The sequence below is a fragment of the Octopus sinensis genome, linkage group LG2, assembly GCF_006345805.1.
Source record: "Octopus sinensis linkage group LG2, ASM634580v1, whole genome shotgun sequence".
Lineage (NCBI taxonomy): Eukaryota > Metazoa > Mollusca > Cephalopoda > Octopoda > Octopodidae > Octopus > Octopus sinensis.
In genome coordinates this window covers 196,964,217-196,991,674 of record NC_042998.1, presented here as the reverse complement: position 1 = coordinate 196,991,674, position 27,458 = coordinate 196,964,217, and the positions used below count along the sequence as shown (strand labels likewise).

The window sequence follows — 27,458 nt, the reverse complement described above, 5'->3', positions numbered from 1 at the left end:
TCTCAGGTCCGCAAGTGGTTGGTCTGCGCAGATGGAACCGCGAAGGGCTCACTATCTCCAGTGACCTCACACAGGACGTTCGAGCGTGGGCCACCTTGGTTCGAGATGCCGTCAGGACCAGAGAAGAAGCTGGCTCAACCCGCCCTGGGTGAACGGCAACACAAGTACAAGTAAGTAAGAACAATGGCTGTGGAAATGTGTATAGAACAAAAATAAAGAAACAGGGTCTTTGTGGTGAGACAGAGGTTAAAGTTTAGCTGCTGAAACTGGAGAAATAATTTTAGAAGAGAACACCAGCAGGGGTCACAGCCCAAATGTGACTACTGTATTCCAAACAAAAGGACAAATAAAAGACTAGCTATAATAGCTAGAGTGTGTGCCACCCCCAGACCCCACAAAAAAACACATATTGCATACAGCAGACCCAAAAGGGCTGCCCAGGGCGAACCTCCCCTACCACTTCTCGTTTAAGCAAGAATATATAAAAGTATCATCAGTAGAGACAGTAAGGATAGACATGATATCTAGAAAATTATTGATATTGTAGCAGAAACTTGAGTGAAATTCCTCTCTCCCCTTTATTTTATATACATGCATTCAAAATTAGCAGGTAACAGCTAGCCTTTGACCACTATTTGGACCCCATTGTGTCCACTACTCTGATTGGTTGGTATTGGCACAATTTGTCTCTTACTCTGTCATGCCAATCTGCAGTGTATAATCAATCAGAGTCTCTAAATAAATCACATGAGACAGCCTGTTCTCAACCCAGTTTTCAGCCTACAGCTCCTTATAAAAACCCAGTTTCTCTTCATCTCAATGTCTTAGGTTTCAGACCTTTTAAGGTCTAGCCAATAACTACAAAAGACACAGCCAGTTCTAGCAACAACACAACAGTAGCCACATTGAGACTTAGAAGGCACATGGCCTAGTGGTTAGAACAGTGGACTCTCGGTCGAGGAATTGCAGGTTCGAATCTCAGACCGGGCAATGTGTGTGTTTGTGGCTGTAATGCTGCTGCCTGGGTCACTTGGTACAGAAGGTAATGGCGAAATTTCTGCTGACTCTTTCGCCACAACTTTCTCTCACTCTTTCCTCCTGCATCTAGCAGCTCACCTGCGACGGACTGGCGTCCCATCCAGGTGGGGAACCTATACACCAAGGAAACCGGGAATCTGGCCCTTATGAGCCAGGCATGGCTCGAGAAGGAACAAACAACATTGAGACTTACCAACTTCGTCCAACAGCATCATGGCAATCTCTTTCTTCATCGCCACCATCATCTTCTTAATGTCATCAACATCATCTCTACGTACACAGCTCAAGAAGCAACTCACCCAGGTTCCAACACTGCACTGTTTGTGAATTACTTCACCGTGGATCAACAGTGAATATACGACCTGTGAGAACTTCTGTACCAAGTGACCCAGGCAGCAGCATTACAGCCACAACTTCACATGTACTACATGTACTGCAACTCCGGCTCCGCATCATTGCCACAATTTCTTATTTCTTTATTGCCCACAAGGGGCTACACACAAAGTGGACAGACAAACAAAGACAGACAGCGTAACTGGTACTTACTTAATCAACCCAAAAGAATGAAAGGCAAAGTCGACCTTGGCGGAATTTGAACTCAGAACATAGCGGCAGACAAAATACCACTAAGCATTTCGCCCAGTGTGCTAACATTTCTGCCAGCTCACTGCAACTTCTTGACACAGTATTTCAACTACTGTGTACAATTGATTACAAACTGGTATTTCTCGTTCCTGTGTCTATGAACATTCGTGACTCTTTCACTGTCCACTACGTTACTATTCTTATATGTACTTAGTGCACACACATACATCCATGCCTATACACACATGCACTTTGCTCTCATGACAGCCTGTCTATTATTCTGTATACATGACGCACACACAGACACACTTGTTAACATATCAATAAATCTTCTCTTAAATATTCTATTCAATTGTGTCTCTCTCTCTCTTCCCTCTGGCATATATGTATTCATCATCATCATCATCATCGTTTAACGTCCGTTTTCCATGCTGGCATGGGTTGGACGGTTCGACCGGGGTCTGGGAAGCCAGAAGGCTGCACCAGGCTCCAGTCTGATCTGGCAGTGTTTCTACGGCTGGATGCCCTTCCTAACGCCAACCACTCCGTGAGTGTAGTGGGTGCTTTTTACGTGTCACCGGCACAGAATTATTCTTCTATCATCATCACCATCATCATCATCATCATCATTGTTTAACTTCCGCTTTCCGTGCTAGCATGGGTTGGACGGTTCGACCAGGGTCAGGGAAGCCAGAAGGCTGCACCAGGCTCCAGTCTGATCTGGTAGTGTTTCTACAGCTGGATGCCCTTCCTAACGCCAACCACTCCGTGAGTGTAGTGGGTGCTTTTTACGTGTCACCGGCACAGAATTATTCTTGTATATTTATTTTAAGGGCTGCCTGATGTATCTGAGACTCATTCTTGTCACCTCGCAGCCCACAGTCCATTACAATATAAATTAAGATGAAGATTGAACCAAGAATAGAACTAAAAGACTGAGGGCCATTTAAAGCAACTTTAATGCTACATTCATCTAGAAAAGATTCAAGAACCATAATGATCCTTCCAGAAATTCCATTTAGTTTAAGCTTGTGGAAGTGTTCAGCATAGCAAACCCTGTGAAATGCTTTCAGTATACTCTTTTACTTGTTTCAGTCATTTGACTGCGGCCATGCTGGAGAACCACCTTTAGGCGAGCAAATCGACCCCAGGACTTATTCTATCAGTCTCTTTTTGCCGAACCGCTAAGTGACGGGGATGTAAACACACCAGCATCGGTTGTCAAGCGATGGTGGGGGGACAAACACAGACACACAAACATATACACACACATACATATATATATATATATATACATATATACGACAGGCTTCTTTCAGTTTCCGTCTACCAAATCCACTCACAAGGCATTGGTCAGCCCGAGGCTATAGAAGAAGACACTTGCCCAAGATGCCACACAGTGGGATTGAACCCGGAACCATGTGGTTGGTAAGCAAGATACTTACCACACAGCCACTCCTGCGCCTATATGTTAAAAGTAACAATATTTGCTTCTGAAACAATTATCTAAAGCACAATATAACGGTTTGCTTGTCACAATAAAAATAAATCAATTATCATGGTGTGTAATGAAATCACAAAGGACTAAAATATTTACCGTAGGATGTTTGTAGAATATTTGCTGCCCAACCCATGCTTAGCATGGAAAATGGATGTTGAATGATGGTGAGGGTAACAAGGACCTGATCAAATTTGTCTGCTGCAATGCAATGAGAGTGCAACGTTGAGAGGATGGAGAATGATATAGGAAGAAAAGGTAGAATGGAAGGGGATCAAGTGGAAACACAAAGGAATGGTCAGAAAATTCAAATCTAGATTCACAAACAATAAGAAAATGATTGTAAATCATCATCATCATCATCATCATCGTTGTTTAACGTCCGCTTTCCATACTGGCATGGGTTGGACGATTTTGACTGAGGACTGACGAACCAGATGGCTACACCAGGCTCCAATCTTGATCTGGCAGAGTTTCTACAGCTGGATGGCCCTTCCTAATGCCAACCACTCCAAGAGTGTAAACACCAAAAACATTCCCATATAATGACAAGGGGAGCAATCAATTACAAAGACATTCAAAATAGAAATACCAAAACTAAAGTTAGTCTCACACAGAGCAAAGAGGTCAGGAGAGTTTTATAGTAAGAAAAACTGAACTGAAAAAAAAAGTTACAATGGAAACCTTGAATATTAATGAAACCAAAGTCAGAGTTTGGCTGATGTATTTCATTTTTGTTTTCTATGCCTATGTGGAGCATTTCATAATTACAAGATTGAGCAGAAAGATTTCTAACTAATCCATTAAATCTCTGTAAGAATTTGAAACTATTATGTTAAAAACCTAATATTGTATCAAAAGATTCTTCATCTAGTTTTGGGAAAGCCCATCAGTCCAATATCAATAGAAAATCCCTCAGTTTAAGAATGGAACTAATCATTTATGACTGTCCTCACTTCAGAATTATTCCATAGAGTCCAATTTGTTGATGTATTTTTTAAAGTAGAATCAAAACATTATCAGGTCCCAGTACTTAAAAAATGTCATGGTCAACAAAGATGAGCTTTGTAAGAGAAAACACATAATTAAGATTTCAGTACATTGCTTCCAAAAGCTGGCGTAATATGGACAGTCAAAAAAACTAGGAAAAAAATCAATGAAATCCAAATACATTCTTTAAGAAATGAATATAAGTCTTCTTGTGAACGTGACCTGGGCGTTATGGTCGACAGCGATTTGCATTGGACAAAACACATTGCTAAAATTGCCAAGAAGGCTGAGGGTGTCTTGGCATCACACACCAAGTCCTTTGTGAGCCACTCTCCAGCTATCTATCTGCGGCTTTATATAGCTATGGTGCGGCCTCACTTGGAAATTGCATCACAGCTCTGGAACCCCTATCTTGCCCAGGATATTAATCATTTGGAAGCCGTTCAGCGACGTGCAACCAAGAGAATACCCTCCATCAGGCATTTGCCATATTCTGAACACCTTACTTCCCTGGGCATGGATACATTGAAACTCTGACATCTGGCAGCTGACTTGGCAGACACCCATAAAATTATTAACCATCTTACAAACAATAACTCTGAGCACCTTTTCAAACTCCACCTATCTAACACCTGTGGACATGTTTACAAAGTCAGAAAACAGCACAGCTCCCATGACTTTCTGATACATTTTTTCACGCCGAGAGTTGCTGAAGCATGGAACAAACTACCGGCATCAGTTGTTAGTTGTTGGAGCACTGCATCCTTCAAAACTTCCATGCTTCCTGAGATTCGCCAACACTACACCTGATTTTCTCCCCTCCATACACACACAAGCATGTATCTGACTCATACACTGTTCACTTCCCAGACATTTGTACATTACTGCATATGCTTTATACGCACTTTTGACAAGTTGTGGTGCACCTGAGCACTGTATATAATAATTTCATTATTATTATTTTACACATGTGCACACACACACACACACGCACATTAGCAAAGTGTGTGAAATCCATGTGCATGCTGGGCATGCACACAGATATACACATATATATCGCTGGCTCATCCCTCGAATCCGAGGATTGATTTCTTCTCCTGGACGAATATTTGGACCATTAATGCCATCAGCGAAAATATGCGTGTCATTATTCAGTTTATTTCAAGATTCTTTGACAATAGAGAAAGAACCAGTTTCTAACCTAGATCCAACATCCATGCATGGATGTGTTCTTTTATGTTGGTTTTGTTCTACGTTTCGAAATAAATTTTCAGTTTCGAAAAAAACAATTCTTTCAGTTTTGATAGAATTTCCAGAAGTTTTAGTAAATGACTTTCTCTGTCGAGTTAAGTCGCTTCACTTTTGGACTTTAGTGACAATGCAGTGCAATGTAGCCAGAAAAAAAAAAAGGATCTTTCCCTTTTGAACAGCACTTTTCAACACAATTTCTAGTTAACTAAACACTTTTAAATTTTGTATACTGGTAGAAGGGTTAGTGACAGGATGTTGTCTCAGTTTTAGACGCAGCAAATGATTTTAGCTAAATAGCAGGAATAGGATTGGTTAAAATTCGAAAATTTAAACTACGTTAAACAAACAAATTACAATTTTCTCAAGAAAGCCAAGAGAAAAAAATGTTTTATTTTGACACATTCTACCAGTATACGAAGTTTAAAAGTGTTTAGATAACTAGAAATTATGTTGAAAAGTGCTGTTCAAAAGGAAAAGATAAAAAAAGACTAAATAAATAAAATAAAAATCAGAGTTTGATCTGCTCCAGGCCAGCAACGTTATTTCTAACGCATCATAAGGCAGCGATCTGGCAGAAACGTTAGCGCGCCGGACGAAATGCATAGCCATATTTTGTCTACCGTTACGTTCTGAGTTCAAATTCCGCCGAGGTCGACTTTGCCTTTCATCCTTTCGGGGTCGATTAAATAAGTACCAGTTACGCACTGGGGTCGATGTAATCGATTTAATCCGTTTGTCTGTCCTTGTTTGTCCCCTCTGTGTGTTTAGCCACTTGTGGGTAGTAAAGAAATAGGTATTTCGTCTGCCGTTACGTTCTGAGTTCAAATTCCGCCGAGGTCGACTTGCCTTTCATCCTTCGGGGTCGATTAAATAAGTACCAGTTACGCACTGGGGTCGATGTAATCGATTTAATCCGTTTGTCTGTCCTTGTTTGTCCCCTCTGTGTTTAGCCCCTTGTGGGTAGTAAAGAAATAGGTATTTCGTCTGCCGTTACGTTCTGAGTTCAAATTCCGCCGAGGTCGACTTTGCCTTTCATCCTTTCGGGGTCGATTAAATAAGTACCAGTTACGCACTGGGGTCGATGTAATCGATTTAATCCGTTTGTCTGTCCTTGTTTGTCCCCTCTGTGTGTTTAGCCACTTGTGGGTAGTAAAGAAATAGGTATTTCGTCTGCCGTTACGTTCTGAGTTCAAATTCCGCCGAGGTCGACTTTGCCTTTCATCCTTTCGGGGTCGATTAAATAAGTACCAGTTACGCACTGGGGTCGATGTAATCGATTTAATCCGTTTGTCTGTCCTTGTTTGTCCCCTCTGTGTGTTTAGCCACTTGTGGGTAGTAAAGAAATAGGTATTTCTAAGGCATCAGAGGAATTTATTCGTTAAAGACAACCGGGCAAATACTCTCGCAGCACTGACGTATTTCTTTCCCAAAGGGAGACTATACACCGCTCTCACTCGAGAGTTATCGTCCTTGGTCTCAGTCGTCCAAAGCACGTTGTCAGTTGCAGTCATTGTTTCTGTAAGCTTTGATCTTCGTGTTGTTGTTGCTGCTGTCGAGTCCGTAACCCTTGACAATGATGTCTGTGAGGCTATTAAATTCCAAGGTAAGATGGAACAGATAGAGCTTGTTTTTCCTTGACTATGCCTCGTTTTAATTTCCCCCTTGGTAATTTCGTTTCCCCTTCATAATTGAAAGAGACATGTATAGGTAGGTATGAATGTCTTGACTTTGCAAAACAGGACCAGAATTCAGCATGTGTAGAATATTGATGAGTGTATAGTGCTGAAAGTACACTATATTCGTCGCAAAAAGAGTAAAAGAGGAACAGAAAGCATAAGTTTAGTAAAGGAAGACAACGATGATAGTCGAAAGTGGCCGAGTAATACCGACGGAAAGGTCTACTAGAGACGAAAGATTGCCCACGGGGACGATCTTTCGTCTCTAGTAGACCTTTCCGTCGTTTACACAACATACTGTCTGTCTCCCACACCCCATCAAACACACACACACACATGTACATCAATGCGTCCCATGCACGGTAACTTCAAAAGAACTTCCCTCGTCATACAATCGCTTTCTCTTAGTCTCTTTCGCTCTCGTTACTTCAAAAGTTCCCGCAAGCCCATATGTAAAAAAAAAAAAGAAGTTTTTTTACGGAAATCGACGGAAAGGTCTACTAGAGACGAAAGATTGCCATACACGGGATATAAAACGAAAAGATCGAAGTGATCAGTAAGAGCCACACACAAAATAAAGAAGAAATGAATGGATGTATAAGCAAGTCAAAAGTAGTGTTGGCCAGTTTCATGAAGCTGGGAACTTTCGAAGGATGAATAGAGTCCCGGCAGCTAATTATCCGACGCCGGTAGTTTATTCCAAGTACGGAAAAATGTTTCTGAAAGTCATGAGTGTTGTACTGATTTTTGGTTTTATAAACATGTTTACAGGTGAACGAGTTCTCTAACTGAAAAAAGGTGACCAGGGTTGTTAGGACGATTATGTATAATAATATTGTGGGCATCTACCAAAGGGACAAACTAGAAATTACAAGAGGAATTGCTAGAGGCACCGGTCAAACGCGTTTTGGTAATTATTGTTCGAATCCCACCGAGGTCAACTTCGCCTTTCGTCCGTCCTTGTTAATATAAATAAATTACTTGTGTAATACTAAAATTGGTTTTTCCCCTCTCGTCTTGAACTCTCAGCATGGTGATATTAGGGTTTGAACACCAGGCTAGTAATTTAGCATGCTATATATACAAGGCTTTCAAAGAAACACGAAAGTTGTGGATGGGCCGATGCGTTCGTTGCGCAGAACGATCGATACATACTACTTAAGGTGATTCAAAAGTCCATTTAGCATTGATTAAACTAGCTCACAGCCGACATCTATTTACTTTCTTAGTCTCGTCTCTTCCGCTTTCTCTCCTCACACAACTTCCTCTCCTCTTCACAACCTTCACCAACTTCGAGGTCCCCAAAATTTATCAACCAGTTACGCACTGGTGTCGATGTAATCGACTTAATCCGTCTGTCTGTCCTTGTTTGTCCCCTCTGTGAAATTGTAGTTGTGATCCCTGTGCTGGTGGCATGTAAAAAGCACCATGCTACATACCATCATCATTGTTTAACGTCCGTTTTCCATGCTAGCATGGGTTGGATGATTCGACTGGGGTCTGGGAAGCCAGGAAGCTGCACCACGCTCCAGTCTGATCTGGCAGTGTTTCTACAGCTTGATGCCCTTCCTAACGCCAACCACTCCATGAGTGTGGTAGGTGCTTTTTACATGCCACCGGCACAGGTGCCAGGCGAGGCTGGCAACGGCCACGATCGGTTGGTGCTTTTTATGTGCCACCGGCACAGAAGCCATTCAAGGCAGCATTGGCATCAGTCACGTTCAAATAGTGCTTTTTACATGCCATTGGCACAGGGATCACAACTACAATTTCCATTTGATTTTTTGATGTTGATGTACTTGACTCAATAGGTCACCTCAAGCACAGGGTCGAAGCGGTGTTTCTTTATTGCCACCTGCTCAGAAGTCAGTCCAGCGGCACTGGCAATGGCTGGGTGCCAGTCATCGAATTTGGTTCAATCACAAATTAACATGTTTTAAAATAACAGAACATCCACGTTTAAACTACTCAACCAAATGTGTCCCAAGGTCAACATTATTATTGTGTTCCATGAATCAAAGACATCTGGAAATCACTGGTCTTAGAGTGTATGGTTACTTGACTTGCTAGAAATAACAGCCAAATATCTTGAAGAGCCAGACACCATAAATTTTTGTACAGTTGCTTCACTTGCTAAAATTAATAGCCAAGTCTCCTTCAAACTAACCTGTTAATGTCTGGCATGCTTCCCAACAATATGGTTTCAGGTTCAGTCCCACAATGTGGCACCTTGGACAAATGTTTTCTACTATAGCCCTAGACCAACCAAAGTCTATTCAGTGGATTTGATCAACAGAAGCTGTGTGGAAGCCTGTCATATATATATATATATACACATGTATGTATGTGTTTGTGTCTATTCTCTACTACCTGATAACTTGTGTTGGTTTGTTTACATTCCTGTAACTTAGTAATTCAGCAAAAGAGATTAATAGAATAAGTACCAGACTTTAAAAAAAATAAATAAGTACTGGGGTCTGTTTGTTTGACTAAACACCTTTAGAGTTTCTACAGCTCGATGCCCTTCCTTACGCCAACCACTCCGAGAGTGTAGTGGGTGCTTTTACGTGCCACCGTCACGAGGGCCAGTTTGGTGGAACTGGAAACGGCCACGCCCAAATGGTACTTTTTATGTGCCACCTGCACAGGAGCCAGTTCAGCGGCACTGGCGACGACCTCGCTCGAATATTTCACATGCCACCAGCACAAGTGCTAGTAAGGCGACGCAGGTAGCGATCACGTTTGAATGGTGTTTTTAACATGCCATCGGCACAAATGTCAGCTTGTTGCTCTGGCAACGATCTCACTCGTGTGGTACTCTTAGCGCTCCACTAGCAATGGATGCTGGTTATGCTATTAGTGCATAAAGTATACAAGCAGCCCTCAAAAAACTTTGTGATTAAAGTGACCTGCAGTGTAATTCAAGGTGGCCAGGCCTGCTCTAGAGCATTCAAGAAAATCCGTTTCCCATGTGTCATTAGTGTTTATTGCTCCTGCATACAAACACTACTTCCTCTGTTAACCTCCTTCTTGTGATTTCGCTGCACCTCTAGTGTGTACATAGCTTGTTTCATGCACCATATGAAATTCCTGTCTACACCTTTTCTACATATCAAGTAGGACAATTGACCTGAAGGGAGTGGAGTCCAGTCTGTTCTGCTTACTAGAACTTTGGTCTTTGCTTAATTAACTTTAATTCCAGGTTTTGCTTTCACACCTGGAATTCCTTTCCTAATTGTATTCGACCTGCAATGAGGATGAGGTCATCAGCACCAGTCTTAAATACCTCTGTTATAACCTGGAGGACAATGGTGAGTCGGAGGGGACTGAGAACTGTACCCTAAATTCATCATTGTACCTGTCATTATATATATGTGTGTGTGTGTATATATATATTTGGATGTACAGCAAAAAAAATAAATAAATAAAAATAAAAACAGTCCCCTATAATAAGTAGCAGTAGAGTAGAATTATCATCTTCATGCTTTTAAATGACGGAGATGTGTGTGTGTATATATATATGCACAGGAGTGGCTGTGTGGTAAGTAGCTTGCTTACCAACCACATGGTTCCAGGTTCAGTCCCACTGCGTGGCATCTTGGGCAAGTATCTTCTGCTATAGCCTCAGGCTGACCAATGCCTTGTGAGTGGATTTGGTAGACGGAAACTGAAAGAAGCCTGTTGGATATATGTATATATATATGTATGTGTGTGTATATTTGTGTGTCTGTGTTTGTCCCCCTAGCATTGCTTGACAACCGATGCTGGTGTGTTTAGGTCCCCGTCACTTAGCGGTTCGGCAAAAGAGACCGATAGAATAAGTACTGGGCTTACAAAGAATAAATCCTGGGGTCGATTTGCTCGACTAAAGGCGGTGCTCCAGCATGGCCACAGTCAAATGACTGAAACAAGTAAAAGAGTAAAAGAGTATATATACACACACAGAAACACACACACAAAGTATGGAGATTTAATTCACAGGTGATCTAAATGACCAGGTAAGTGCTGTAACAGATTACCAGGGCTCCGAGGTTATAGGCAAGATAGTAGTTATGGAGCCGTTGTAGATATTCGATATAGCAGAAATCATAATAATGTATATGACTTGAGATGTTTGTCTTGCCATAACGTTTGTTGTCCTCTTTAACAATATATATGGCCACTACCTGGGACGTAGTCAGTCCACCTGTGCATACCTTCCTGCTTGTGATACTTGTGAAGACCTGTTGAGGCAAGTGAAAGTCAAGTCAAATCGAATCAAATCAAATAGATGAACATCAATGGAATTTGTATCCTTGTGGTCCCAGTGCCGGTGGCACATAAGAAAACCATCCGAACGGGACCGTAGCCAGTACCGCATCGACTGGCCCCGTGCTGTGGGCACGTAACAAACACCATCCGATCGTAGCCGTTCGCCAGCCTCGTCTGGCACCTGTGTCGGTGGCACATAAAAAACACCATCCGAGCGTGGCCATCTGCCAGCCTCGTCTGGCACCTGTGTCGGTGGCACATAAAAAAACACCATTCGAGCGTGACCGTCTGCCAGCCTCGTCTGGCACCTGTGTCGGTGGCACATAAAATCACCCATTACACTCTCGGAGTGGTTGGCAATAGGAAGGGCATCCAGCTGTAGAAACACTGCCAGATCTGACTGGCCTGGTGCGGCCTCCTGGCTTCCCAGACCCCTTTTGAACCGTCCAACCCATGCTAGCATGGAAAGCGGACGTTAAACGATGATGATGATGATGATTTGTAATTTGACCTCTGTAGACACTGATTTTCTTCCTATAAACCTTTCCATCTTTTTACGAGTTTTATTTACGAGATATTTCTAATAATTAATCCTACTGAATAATGCAGGTACACAAACCTAGAAGTGTGCGAATGTGTTGTCTTTATATAATTTCAGTGTGGTTGATTAGATAAGGAAAATTCAAGGTCATCGTACATTTTAGATATGGGCTCTGAAGTAAGTTTTGATCAACAAAACCTATCATGTTCACTCGACTATTGTCTCTCTTCCCCTCTCTCTCTCTCCCTCTCGACAGGTGCAAAGTCCTCTAGTATATCTCTCCTTGTCATATTACATCATTGTGGTACTAGTTGTTCACCTGTCCATAGATAATTCAGGTGTATGCCACCATGTTTAAACTATATCAGTACATATCTGATTATATTTTAGATTCAGTTGTATAAACTCTAACTTAAATAAATTTCACCAACAGGCCTTCAATGTCTTCTACAAGCAACGGGAATTAGTTCCTTTTATACAGAACTCTGAAATAAAGAAAACAAAATTAGGCGCAGGAGTGGCTGTGTGGTAAGTAGCTTGCTAACCAACCACATGGTTCCGGGTTCAGTTCCACTGCGTGGCATCTTGGGCAAGTGTCTTCTGCTATAGCCTCGGGCCGACCGAAGCTTTGTGAGTGGATTTGGTAGACGGAAACTGAAAGAAGCCTGTCGTATATATGTACATATATATATGTATGTGTGTGTGTTTGTGTGTCTGTGTTTGTCCCCCTAGCATTGCTTGACAACCGATGCTGGTGTGTTTATGTCCCTGTTACTTAGTTGTTCGGCAAAAGAGACCGATAGAATAAGTCCTGGGCTTACAAAAGAATAAGTCCCAGGGTCGAGTTGCTCGATTAAAGGCGGTGCTCCAGCATGGCCGCAGTCAAATGACTGAAACAAGTAAAAGAGTAAAAAACATTTGTTCTCTGCAACCCTAAAACTTCATCTTTACATCTATGTCTGCATAGTTCATAGAGTGTCCATTTGGCTTCCACACTTGGAATCTCCTTTGCGTCGCCTTACTGGCACTTGTGCCCATGCTAGTAGGGTGCCAAGAGCAACATCTGAGCGTGATCGTTGCCAGAGCAGCCAACTGGCTTCCATGCCGGTGCACGTAAAAGGGCACCATTCGAGCGTGATCGTTACCAACGTCGCCTTATTAGCACCTGTGCCGGTGGCATGTGTAAAAAGATTCGAGTGAGGTCATTGCCAGTACCGCCTGACTGGCCCCCATGCTGGTGGCAAGTAAAAAGCACCCACTATCCTCTTGGAGTGGTTGGCGTTAGGAAGGGCATCCAACTGTAAAAACTCTGCCAGATCAAGATTGGAGCCTGGTGCAGCCATCTGGTTCGCCAGCCCTCAGTCAAAATCGTCCAACCCATGCTAGCATGGAAAGCGGACGTTAAACGATGATGATGATATGCTGCACAGGTATCTTCTACCATATCCTTAGGTCAACCAAAGACTTGTAAAGCTTAACCCATCCCCTGGCCCTGTGTACTTTCAGCAGAGTCTAATCTGTTGCAAACATTTAGGTCAGGTCTTTGATCTGATGACAACCTCCTCTCTCTTATTAATCAAAACCGTAAAGTTGTGTGTGATTGCAAAGTAGGTGATAACATATCGGATTTAAGTTTTTACAAGTCTTGAATTTTGTCCATAAATAAGAATTGTCTCCCTTCACACAGAATTAATGTGAAATTCAACGAAAATTTGCTCTCTCCTAAAACTTCACTTGTGTGTAAAAATCTACACCATGACTTGGCTTCAGCGGTCAAGAGGTGACTCTTTCTTCACTTTCGCACCATTCTGCTCCTTCATCATGAACAAGTCAATGAAGATGTGTCAATCTGCTTGAGATAGCAGCCAAACCTCCTTCATTCCATTCTACCACTTTAAAAGAAGAAAAAACGAAAATTGGATATGATTCTAAATACACTAGCATGGTCATGGCTGGAAAGCCCTTTCATTGTAGATCTACTTCATTCAGCTGACCTGGAACTAAACTACAGCATATTCCATGCATTGAGGGAGAAGTGAGATGGTGAAGATTAGCAGATTTTGAACAGTTTTTGTATTGTCTGCTGTAAAGTGTTACAAACCTTAGAACAAGGAGTTAAGTTCCCAAAAGCTCGACTGTACCCTGGAGTCACAATACTCAAAAAAAAAACCAGTCACAACACGACTAATTCCTCTATGAAAGGTGTAGACATCTTGTCTTTGTTTAAAATATCGAACATTTGTCTTGAGTGAAAACCAATATTATTGCTGTTGTTTAGCTCCAGGTCAGTCCTGATCAAGCAAACTTATGATCAAAGGTAGTTCATCCATGGCCTTCCTGTCGATTCAGAGATATCACAAACTAATGATTTGATGTTTACTTTTCTTTTCTAAACATAGAGTGTGATTTAAGTGAGAATTGGGTGCTGTTTCTTCAGGTAAAGTAACTAAACAGAATATTCCAGGTTGGTTTGTACTTAAACTAGTAGAAGAAATGAGAAGTTTCCAGTTATACATTTTGCCATTTATTTATTTTTAGTCCAGTGCGGCTTTTGCAGGGTTTCTGAGACTGGTGTGATTGGTTGCAAGTCGATGGCTGCAGGAAAAACATCTGCAAAGAAGGAATTAAAGATGGTTAGTGCAGGGCCTAGACATGGTAGAAGCAATATGGGTTCTGAGAGGAGGAGAGACAAGTGACTGAGGGCACCTAAGTAGATGTGACATACCTAAGTAGATGTGACATGAGATTATCCAGCTCCAAATAGTGGCTCTTGTAGAAAGAGGAGGGCAGTGAGGGAGAAAACAGTACATCTGTGGACCAGAGTTTGGCAGGTCAAGTCACCTTTCTTTGAATGCAGCTTAAAATCTTTGTGTATAGTGTAACAGCACTGTCCAAAAAGTGGTATCAGTGCCCCAATAAGGCGGCGAGCTGGCAGAAACGTTAACATGCCGGGCGAAATGCTTAGCAGTATTTCGTCTGCCGCTACGTTCTGAGTTCAAATTCCGCCGAGTACAGCTTTGCTTTTCATCCTTTCGGGGTCGATTAAATAAGTACCAGTTACGCACTGGGGTCAATATAATCGACTTAATCCGTCTGTCTGTCCTTATTTGTCCCTTCTGTGTTTAGCCTCTTGTGGGTAGTAAAGAAATAGGTATCAGTGCCCCATTATGGGCCTTATTTTAGCCTTGTAAAAAATTGATAGTTGTTGCCAGCTGAAGTCTTTTTTCTTTCAGTCATATTGAGAATGTTCATTTACCGTAAGAAGGACGAGGAAGCTTAGCATTTATAGTGATCTTCAGGCTTCTTGTGTTGTTCACAAACCAGAATTTATTAAAATAATGTTCCTTACGTACCAATAGACTTCCTAACAAGCTAAGCAAAGAAGAAAGCCTTTAATTAGTTTTACAATTGGTCTGCATTTTTCTGAGGTGAGTTTACAACAGTTCTGTTGTTTGGCTTGCATACCAATCAACTTCAGGTGATACTCTTGTGCTAAACCAGTGACAGAACTTGGAACCTTTATGTTACCAACTGCATCTGCTATTCTAACTACTGATGCATTTTATAAGTACTTAACCACTAGACTGATTCCTTTGTTGCCATCATTTCTGTTGAATGCATCATTGTTGGAGATGTCTTTTATTTTTTGGTTTAGTCGTTGGACTGTAGCCATGCTGGGGCACCACCTTAAAGTATTTTAGCCCCAAAAAATCAACCTTTTTTTTAAACCTGGTACTTATTCTTTCAGTCTCTTTTACCAGGTTACTAAGCTACAGGGATGTAAACAAACAAACACCAATTGCCAAGCAGTGGCAGGGGACAAACACTTACATCATCATCATCATCATCATCGTTTAACGTCTGCTTTCCATGCTAGCATGAGTTGGATGATTTGACTGAGGACTGGCGAACCAGATGGCTGCGCTAGGTTCCAATCTTGATCTGGCAGAGTTTCTACAGCTGGATGCCCTTCCTAACGCCAACCACTCTCGTTAGGAAGGGCATCTATTGGATTTAACTATATATATAAAGTTAATCCAAACATGAAAACACAACGCGAGGATGTGGAACAAGTATAGTGTTATTGGACACTCAGGAAAGGAAAGAAAGGAGGATTTAACGTTTTGAGCGGAGCTCTTCGTCAGAAACATAGGAAAAGGAAAGATCCAAGGAAGACTTTGGTTGGCCTAGGGCCATAGTAAAAAACACCCAAGGTGCCACACAGTGAGACTGAACCCTGAACCATGTGGATGGGAAGCAAACTTCTTACCCCACAGTCATACCTGTACCTAAAGTCTTTATTTTTTAATTGCAGTACTGCTCTGCTTTGGCCAGTGGTTAGAATAGCAAACCCAGTTATTAAATAAAGGATACTTCCTTTCTGGTTTTCTCTCCCACCCTTTCTCTAATTCTTCTCCTCTGCCCTTCACCATTCCCCCTCTCTCTCTCACTTTTCCTCCTTGACTCTATCTTTCTTTCTTCCACTTCCTTCCTAAAGATAAGACGTGCTTTTGCCTGTCTCTTCTCAAAGCTCATTTTCCCAGTGTTCACCACTTCACCTCGTTATGGCTTAACAGCCCTCACTGTTTGTTCTTACTGTCCTGTTTTTGTTACCACTTTAACCCTCCGCAAAAAATCCCAAATTTTATTTAATTTGCTTTGCGGGAAGGACTGTTTTAACAAAGTCGCGTCTTGTCCCTACCTTCGAAACATGGAGTAGATAAAACAGGGGACAACTGATGAAGGGATTGTTCTCTACTTTGCCTGTGTCGTTTATCTATTTGTTACTTTAGTTGTACAAAAAAAAAGTTTGTTTTCCATGCTCTTGTTTTTTATGTTCTCGTTTCTCAATTTGTTCACGTTTTTTTGACATCCTGTACCCATATATACATACATATATACATATATATGTAGGCATGTACATGTATATCTATCTATCTATCCGCTCAGTCGAAGTCGACTTTCGGTTACTCGATGGATCAGTGTTCTCCAGCCATTTCTATCCTGGGTCGCTTCTTTCAGATTGGCTATGGCCATTCCCGTGTCACTCCTGATGGTGTCAAGCCAGCGGGTTCTTGGTCGGCCTCTTCCTCTCTTGCCACTGACCATTCTGAGCATGATGTCCTTCTCCTGGGATTTTCTCCGCATAATATGACCAAAATATGCCAATCTATGTATGTGTGTATATATGCGTCGCCTTACTGGGACCCGTGCCGGTGGCATGTGTAAAAGATTCGAGCGAGGTCATTGCCAGTACCACTTGACTGGCCTCCATGCCGGTGGCACGTAAAAAGCACCCACTACACTCTCTGAGTGGTTGGCATTAGGAAGGGCATCCAGCTGTAGAAACTCTGCCAGATCAAGATTGGAGCCTGGTACAGCCATCTGGTTCGCCAGTCCTCAGTCATTTGTCCAACCCATGCTAGCATGGAAAGTGGACGTTAAACAATGATTATGATTATTATTTATATTATTAAATAAAGGACGCGGATTCAATCAGTAACTTAACTCAGAAATGTCATCTAAGGACTTGTCAGTAGATCTAAAGAATCCCTTTTATTCCGTATCAGTAGTTTAAGTGATCAACCTGAAGTTGTTGTTTTAACCTCAGCTCAACTCTGACCAAGCAGACTTCATTTCAAGCCTGATGATCCAGTCTTCTTTTAGGAGTTTGTAGGAATACAAGTATGTAATATTTCCTTGCTTTATATAAGAGGGTGAAAGTTATAGATAGATTTGACTACTACTCTTGCAGGTCAAGCAGCAGAATAGCTCTCCAATGTTCAACCTTAAGTTCTCTTGCAGCTATGCAGCTGATGCATCACAGCAACATGTACGTGCATCAGATCATAGAACCATGTGAGTTTTAAAGCACAACCACCTGTACATGTATTACATCACAATTTGTGTGACCATAACCCATGGCCTTTACCTGGGATGTAGCCAGTTCACTTATCCATACCTTTCCTTCTTTGAACACAAAACTCTGCTTGCGAAGACCTGTTGAGGCAAGTGAAATCGATCAATTAATCAATGGAAATTGTAGTTGTGATACCAGTGCTGGTGGCACGTAAAGAGCACCATCTGAACGTGGCCGTTGCCAGTGTCGCCTCGACTGGTTCCATGCCAGTGGCATGTAAAAGGCACCAACCAATCGTGGCTGTTGCCAACCTCGCCTGACCCCTGTGCCAGTGGCATGTAAAAAGCACCCACTACACTCTCGGAGTGGTTGGCGTTAGGAAGGGCATCCAGCTGTAGAAACACTGCCAGATCAGACTGGAGCCTGGTGGAGCCTCCTGGCTTCCCAGAACCCAGTCGAACCGTCCAACCCATGCTAGCATGGAGAACGGATGTTAAACGATGACGATGATGATGATGCTTGTATTACAACCTGTACATCTAGACAACCCTTACATGTGTTACAACACATATACATGGTCACATCACGGTAACATTTACTTGTATCGATTAACAGCAACAAGTACGTGTTACATCACGGCAACATGTCCATGAACAAGAGACCGTGAAAGGTCATGCCAGAGGTAAAACAAAAACAAACAAGCTCTGCTCACATCAACAAACTTCATTGTATCTCCTCCCCTAACACGAACAGCATACAACATGGTCTTTCCAAATCCGAGGCCTTATTATTAATGAGGATCTTCCATGGCAATAAAACAGAGGCGCAGGCGTCGCTGTGTGGTAAGAAGCTTTCTTCCCAAGCACATGGCTTTGAGTTCAGTCCCACTGCGTGGCACTTCTTGTTGTAGCCCCGGGCCGACTTGAGCTTCGTGAATGGATGTGGTTGACGGAAACTGAAAGAAGCCTGTCGTGTGTATGTGTGTGTGTGCTTTTATACACCACCACCGCTTTACACCTGGTATTGGTGTTTCCACCCCCGTAACTTAGCGGTTCAGCCGAAGAGGTCGATAGCATAAAAGTACCAGGATTTTTAAATGTTTTCTATGGACTAAAAATTCTTTAAAATGGAGCCCCACCATGGCTGTAGTCCAATGACTGAACTAAGTAAAAGGTAAAAAGATAATTTATCAAATTGGCCCTTGACAAAAACAAATAAATAAATAAATAAATAAAAGACGAGATGGTCATGACTGGAATATCTTTGATCATGTCTGTTGAATAAGATTGACCCGGGGACGACTACAGCAACCTTCCGTAATGTATAACTTACACGTTACACATGCAAAAAAAAAAAAAACCCTGCACGGGGTCACTGGTCCTGCTAGAAATAACAGCCAAATTTTTCTTCAGCTCACGCCCTGCCCTCTTGAAAAAGGACATATCGGATAATGCTGTATGGACCACACTAAACTAGTCTTGTCTGGAAAATATTTGGTAATAGGTTCGCACGATCCTGTACAGGGCGGGCGGCGCTGAACATGTATACGCACATGAATATAGACACGTCATACACACCTCCCTGTCTCTGACATTTGTTCACCTTGCTTCTTTCGCACTGTGTATATTACTTTATCCGCAAACAAACCTGCTATCTTTTATTCACGACTGCTCTACATCGGTTCAGGGTGTTCTAAAATTAATTTAACTAATTATTAATTACCATTCTTCCTAATTATCGTCGTTATTTTAATTGCTGGTTATACACAGAGCTAGAAATGAATCCCGTAAATATCTGTAGTTGCTTTTATGGCCTAGTATTTAGTACGTAGTATAAATATTTGATTATCTTTAAGGTACATTAATATTATTTTATATTATTATTATTATTACGATTATCTCTTCATTATTTTATCATTTTCACTATATACTAAGTTTTAGAAAGTAAGGGTGTCACTCAAACGAAATTTTTTTATTTCGATACGTAGAATAAAAGTGCTGGCTTTGTATTGGGTGAAGTCAACTTCCGGTAAGTCTGTCGACATAATTCGAGACGGACGTAGTTTTGATCTCTGTCGCTTCTCAATTCACTTTTCTCTTCATTTTTATTTTCTCAGAACAGACGGTTCTACTTGGCAGATTCAAGTCGTCTGTCTACACAGGAAATAACGCTGGCGAAAGGACGTGCTATGACAGTTTCGTGGATGCTGAGATGGTGCCTGGTATCTTCGTTCGGTCTCTCTCTGCTGCTCGTTGCCACATCTTCTAACGCGGAGTCGGTTCCGCTGGAACCAGGAATCAAGGACGATGCGGGACCACCGGGCTCCAACAAGCACAAACTGGGGGTGTCACACACCGTCGACAAAACGGGGCCCCTCGGAACACAGAAAGAGGCCGAAGCGATAGGATCAACTAATTTGGGCTTCATCCATGCCTTTATTGCTTCCCTGTCGGTCATCATAGTGTCCGAATTGGGAGACAAAACCTTCTTCATTGCGGCTATAATGGCCATGAGACATTCCCGGGTAACAGTGTTTTTGGGAGCGATGGCAGCCCTGGCACTTATGACTGTTTTATCTGCCATTCTCGGTTTTGCTACAACAATTATCCCTCGGAAATACACCTTCTACATCTCTTCGTTGCTCTTCGCTATATTCGGTCTGAAGATGCTGAAGGACGGTTACGAAATGTCCGCGGACGATGGCCAGGAGGAGTACGAAGAAGTGCAAGCCGACCTGAAGAAGAGAGAGGACGAAATGCAGAAGGCCAGCTACTCTCAGGACGTAGAGACTGGCATCATTCGAACCCCCGGTCGGCGGTGGCTGACCGGGTTAATATCTACGATATTCCTGCAGGCCTTGACTCTGACTTTTCTGGCCGAGTGGGGGGATCGATCCCAGGTGACGACGATTATTCTGGCGGCTCGTGAGGATATTTATGGTGTTATAATTGGTGGTGTCTTGGGACACTCTCTTTGTACCGGACTAGCTGTGATCGGTGGCCGGATAATAGCACAGAAGATTTCTACAAGAACTGTCACATTGGTTGGAGGGGTCGTATTTATCATGTTTGCCCTTTCTGCTTTGGTTATAGGTCCTGAGTGATAACATATAGTTATTGATATATATCACTGTATATTTATGTATATATTTGTATGTATGTATGTGCGTGTGTGGTTCACACCATCTATTACATTTCACTGACCTTTATTATTATTAGTTCTTTTTGTTCTTTTTTAGCAAAATCATTTATAAAAATGTTTCTTCATAATTAGACTTATGTCCAGTATATTCCATATCAAAGATCTATAAAATTATAGGCATAAGAGAAACTAACAAGAAACAGGTGTAACTATATATACCCTAACCCATTACCTCTCAGTACCATTTCGAGATTTTTTTTTTATCATCAGAATAATGTGAAGAATGTGGGACCACAATAACAAGAGAATTACAGTGTATACACACACATTAATTATATACTATTCACAAACAACAGTACACCAATATATACTCATAATTAATACCGAAAATTTTCCATTCACACACGTTTGTTACACACACCAAATGTATATTGTTTGTATACAATAAGTTGAGATTTTATAACTGGATAACCTTGCTTGCAGCGAGATGGGTGGTCGAGAATAATATATATATATTAAAGTACGTGTTTGAATCTACAAGCAGGAAGAAAAAAGTCTGCGCATTTGCGTAGATAAATATATTTTACTTTTGGAAGTGTGTTTTTTTACATATGGGCTTGCGGGAACCTTTGAAGTAATATACATACATATACACGGTACACATACACCGAGTAAAAAATTTCAGTTATCTCTTTCTTTCACACATTACTCTCTCTGTCTCTTCACAGACACTAACAGAAGCACTTCACTTACACAACATACTGTCTGTCTCCCACACCCCATCAAACACACACACACATGTACATCAATGCTTCACATGCACGGTAACTTCAAAAGAACTTCCCTCGTCATACAATCGCTTTCTCTTAGTCTCTTTCGCTCTCATTACTTCAAAAGTTCCCGCAAGCCCATATGTAAAATAAAAAAAATTTTTTACGGAAATCGACGGAAAGGTCTACTGGAGACGAAAGATCGCCGATTTATTATTTTTTTTAAAGGAAGAGAAATGTCCTTCCAGCGTTTTTTCCACGCACTTCCTCTCTCTCTCTCTCTCTCTCTCCAATTCTAATTCTGAAGTGAAGCGTACGAGCGCAACTGATGCAATGGGTGGAGGTTATATTTTGAAAACCACTTGGGTCGTAAATCCTAATGGGGGGGCCTGGTGCTTTACGTCAATTACTACCTTGTCAGGTTGCTTGGCTTCGTTTCGAACCGTTCTGTCGTTGGTTGAGAAACTCATTGTGTTTATTGAATATAGTTTGAATAGCCTTCAATAACTCTGTTCACTTAACCCCCAAACAAGTCTTTGAAGGCAAATGGCACATCCCCAATAATTTGGGGCAAATGTTAACGTTTTATTCAAATATTTAATATTTGTGTGAAAAACGGCCTTCTTTTGACTTTTCTCTCGCTTTTTTTCTATTTTTATCCACTCTTTCAATACAATGGGTGTTACTCTGCTTGCGAACATACTACTAACACGTTTGTGTGTGTGTGTCATATATATATACACAAAATACTTTCACACGTCTACTTATATATATATGTTTGCTTGAAGATTATTACAATTGTTCATATTTTTATCAAAAGAAAAAGAAAAATTATTATCCATAAATCAATTTCATGAAAACCATAAAGTGTATTTTAGTTCTGTGTTTATATTAGGGTTTTAGTCTCGAGTCCCGACGGCTGGCCTGGAATAAGGGGGGATGATGTCAATCAAAGCTCGACGCAAAGTGCCCCACCCCCCGTCACCAGTGTATACCAATTAGCTCATCTATTTACAGTTACAAAAACACCTTGTCACGTTGTCTCAATTCCCCCCCCCTTTCCACCCCACCACCCTCCGTACCCGGTTCGTCAGTGTTTGGGTTTGTAGTGGTCGGCACATAAGGATAGACACTCAGGGAAACGTTTTGTTTATTCAATGCTATTTTTACTACTGACTTTTTCTTTTTATTAATTATTGGTTTTTTTTTTTGTTTTTTTGTTAGAATGATAATGAAATGATAACATCCAAAGTTTTTTTTTCTCTCAGATGACAATGCTGGTGGTGGATTTTGAAATAAAACGTGGGAAGTAGCATATAATGTGTTAAACAAGGTAGTAACAGTTGTAACCCAAGTCTGAGGCGTGTGTATAATAATAATAATAATGCCAGTGACTTCACATTGGCGCTTTATGAACGAGATAGCGTTGTGGGTTATAGAATTCCCAACTGCTTCACTGTATACAAATACAACGATGGTGTTATACAAGTGGTTCTTGACTGCAGTAATCTAGAGTTCTTTTACTGTCAACTCGTACTGACACAATCTTGAGTTACTCAAATTTACACTCACACACACACAACATTTCAAGAATTATTTTTGTTGTTAATGAAAATTTTCTTCACAAACTTTAGATATTACCAGACGTGTGTAACCATTTCATGTCTTTGGTCTGTATATTATTGAAGTAATTCCCACATAGATATATACAAGTTGATTATTCTCACATGGTACACATTTTTTGTGGCAAAATGTGGACCTTAAGCAGCATTTTAGGGTCATTTCTATATGGTAGACCAAGGGTCATTTCTACATTGGTAAACCTCTGCTGTGCTAAGCTGTGATCATTTTGATTAAAGGTTTACCATAAAATGCAAGCACGTTGTTGATCTGAAGTGAAGGTTTAGTTCATGCGTGATCGTCAGTTGTGTGACCCAAGGTAATTAATTCTGTGATCATAAAATATGTGAAACTAACCGAATTCTGTATTTCTTTGAAGTTTCAACAAATTCTTTATATTTTGTTTATTAAGCACTTCTCCTTGTATCTTGTACTTTATTTGCCATATGTCTGTAGGAAGGTTGTGGCACCAAAAATCTGATACTTGATCAACAGAAGTGATTAATGATCCAGAGAGGAAAAAGGCCAATATTTTAATTCCCTGTGGCTTAGATAAAGTAGTCTGATCACAAGATGGTTTTATTAAATTTTGAGCTGAGGTTATACCATGTAGAGAAGATCCATTAAGGCAGCTTCATGCATGCTGTTGACTTGATATGTGCACCCATATTTTTTACTCTGATAGACAGGGCATCCGAGTTACCTGCAGCCAGTCACTCATTGCTAGATTTAAGGAAGGGCAATATCCAATATCTTTCTTGAACCTGTTTGACTAGCCTTGAGAAAAATAACTGAGTGGGGTTCGTGTTAAACTGTTGCCGGTTTGTGGATAAAGAGGAAATGTAGGTTGGGAGAGAGTTTTTGGATAGGAAAAATTAGACAAAGAATATTTTTATCTACTTCTGAAGGATGTCATTTTTCTGTTTCACAATTCAATAGGTTCTATGTTGCAAAAGCTTCTTGTCTTAATTAAAATAGTATTAACTCCCAATGTGTTGTACAACTGTTTTGTCAACAACTTTCCAACCATACAGCTTAGTTAAAGCAATAGTAATAATAATGATAATAATCAAAAGATAGTATTTGTAGAGAATAAATTTTTTTATTGTTTCTAATTGTAGACAAGTTAATTCTGATTTCACAACTAACCAACTACATCTATGTTCATATGTATAAATGTTCTGAAGCAATAGTGATCTCAACCAGTGGGCAGCTTCTAGGTTCCCTAAATTCATCATAACTTGCCCTCGCACTATACCAGAGCTAACTACCATCTTCACTATGCAGCAATATTTATATATATTGTAAAATAAACATTTGTAAAAAAAAAAAAAGAAAAAATCTCATTCATTTACAAAGTATTCTTGGTATTTCTTTTGTATTTCTGTTTAAATTTTTTTGTTCATGTTTAAAAATTGAATTGCTAATGATAATGATGTTCAATAATTATGATATTGTTGATATGAAATTTTATAGTTTTCTACTAGTTATATTGCATGTGCGTCATTATGAAATTGTAATTAGTAATCAGTGAACTCTTTGTACTTTGATGGTAGCATGGATATTGGACGTCTCTGTACAAGCAATATCAGGAAGGGTTATATACGTTACAGTCTCTAAGGATAATGGTTTCAGAGAAAGAGGATTTGAGAGGCATCAATGCAGAGGGAATGATAGTTACTGTATTTGCCAGTGTATAAGACATTATTTTTTATTTGTAAATGTCTCAAAAAATTGCTTTGCAGCTGTATTCTGGATGAGACACTAAGTGTTGTAGGCTAGGGGCTGGATATCCATAAGTCTACTGAGCACAATCATCATCATCATTGTTTAACGTCCGTTTTCCATGCTAGCATGGGTTGGACGGTTCAACTGGGGTCTGGTAAGCCATGAAGGCTGCACCAGGCTCCAGTCTTATCTGGCAGTGTTTCTACAGCTGGATGCCCTTCCTAACGCCAACCACTCCGTGAGTGTAGTGGGTGCTTTTTACGTGCCAGGGGAGGCTGGCAAACGGCCACAATCGGTTGGTGCTTTTACGTGTCAAAAAAATTAAAGTATTTTGTGCATTATAATACTAATTTATTGCACATAAATTATAAGACCAATTGAGAAGCACTGGTCTAAATGAAGATTCTTCCAAAACGAAAGTAATGTTAAACTCTGTGTACCTGTCAGCTGTTTGCAATGAGTGGATGACAAAACCATAGCAACGATGCCTGGTGTTGCTTGCAGTAACACAAAGCATTATTGCTGCCAAAAATATGAATTATATATCCTCTATGGCACTTCTATTGACCAAAATATTAATAACTATGCGGTTAATCTGAAGATAAACTGAAATAACAGTGCACGTATAATGAAGTTTATAAATGATAAATCTATGGTTTTGTACTTAATTCCAATATACTGTCACATTGTATTTACATGCATAGAATCATACACTTTCCTTTGCAAAACCGCTTTAATTTAAATGTCTTTCAGTTAGTATGGGGTACATTATAAAATTGGTTTTTCCTCAAAATATACTTGTAAGATAGGGATGCATCTTATATGCTGGCAATTAAAGTAAATAGTAACTAGTAATTGATGAAGGTTTTTTGATAGGCAGAGATAGCAGAACTAAAAGGAATGAGGAAGAAAAACTCTTTTGAAAACTGGTGGCATAAACTAAGGAATGTGTAGGGGCTTGATTTTAATACTTGCAACTGCCCACAAGGAAACCAAAGGGCCAGGAGATGGTGTTAAACCATGCAATGTTAGGCCTACCCTTAGCTTTAAAAAAAAAAAAAAAAAAGGAAGGAAAAATGTTGTGACAACATTAACACTAAAGAGGTTTCCTTACTGGACTTGAAACCTCCTCTGGCCTGGTCATTTACATTTCAGAGTGGCCAGAACACTTCGAGTATGACATTAGTCGTCAGATGTTCATTAGGTTTTATACTGTATGCCAACACTTTGGTTATGAATTCATACACATAAAATAGGCGCAGGAGTGGCTGTGTGGTAAGTAGCTTGTTTACCAACCACATGGTTCCGGGTTCAGTCCCACTGCGTGGAACCTTGGGCAAGTGTCTTCTACTATAGCCTTGGGTCGACCAAAGCCTGGTGAGTGGATTTGGTAGACGGAAACTGAAAGAAGCCCGTCGTATATATGTATATATATATATATATATATGCGTGTGTGTGTTTGTTTGTACCCCTAGCATTGCTTGACAACTGATGCTGGTGTGTTTATGTCCCCGTTACTGAGCAGTTCGGCAAAAGCGACTGATAGAATAAGTACTGGGCTTACAAAAGAATAAGTCCCGGGGTCGAGTAGCTCGAATAAAGGCGGTGCTCCAGCATGGCCGCAGTCAAATGACTGAAACAAGTAAAAGAGAGAATATAAGATTGTGCCTTTCAGCAAAACCCTTTCATCAATGCTTTTGATAGCAACTTGCCTGACACCAACTTTGGTTCTATGCTGCAAACTTACTGATTTCAAGTGATTTAAATTAAAAATCTTTCATCAAAATTTCTTATCAATTTGCTTCAAACTTCAGGTTAATAGGGAAAAAGTTATTTCAATAAATTCATTATTTTCCAAATTAATAGGGGAAAAAAACAGCATATTTCAACAGAAAGACATTAACAAAAGGAGTTTTTTTTTTTTTATGCTAAGTGAGAAGATGAAGGGCAACACAGGTAACCCCTTTTCAGAGTCCCTGAATCTGTTGAAGGGAAGTCATCCTGAGATCTGATTCAGGTGATTATGCTAAAAAGGATGATGGATTGAGTCCAAGTACATAATAATCATCATTAGCATCTGTTTTCCATTCTGGGATGAGTAAGATGGTTTGACCAGAACTGGAAAACCAGAAAGCTGCACCAGGCTCCAGTTATCTGTTTCGGCTTGGTTTCTATGGCTGGATGCCCTTCCTAACACCAACCACTTTACAGAGTGTACTGGATGCTTTTTACATGTCACCAGCACTGACCACGACTACAATTTCACTCAGCTTGATGAGTCTTCTAAGGCTCAACAAATCGCCAAAGGACTCAGTCATTTGTCATTGCCTCGGTGAGACTTGGCATCCGAAGATTACACTTCACCATTTCTTCCTGGGTCTACCTCTTCCACAGGTTCCCTCCACAGTTAAAGATCAGCTGTCTCTCACACACCACATCTGATGCCTCATATCCATTTTTTTCTCTTAAGATGCTTACATTCTGTTGTGTGTGCATACTGACATTGTAT

At 40.7% G+C, this 27,458-nt stretch overlaps 2 protein-coding genes across 3 annotated transcripts in view; both read left to right on the top strand.

Moving 5' to 3' along the window:
• The first annotated feature begins 6,813 nt into the window (after window positions 1-6,813).
• LOC115223262 (acetyl-CoA acetyltransferase, mitochondrial) overlaps window positions 6,814-27,458 on the top strand; it is an 86,542-nt gene continuing 65,897 nt past the window's right edge. For both annotated transcript variants that reach the window (XR_004997954.1, XM_029793768.2), the window contains exon 1: window positions 6,814-6,965. Coding sequence is in view for 1 of the 2 variants with exons in the window: in XM_029793768.2 (XP_029649628.1) it covers window positions 6,936-6,965 (30 nt within the window). In the remaining variant the exon portion in view is untranslated. The remainder of the gene's footprint in view (window positions 6,966-27,458) is intronic.
• On the top strand, window positions 19,693-21,177 carry LOC115223277 (transmembrane protein 165-like). The gene has a single exon (XM_029793787.2). The coding sequence runs from the start codon at window positions 19,879-19,881 to the stop codon at window positions 20,791-20,793; it is 915 nt and encodes a 304-aa protein (XP_029649647.1). The 5' UTR covers window positions 19,693-19,878; the 3' UTR covers window positions 20,794-21,177.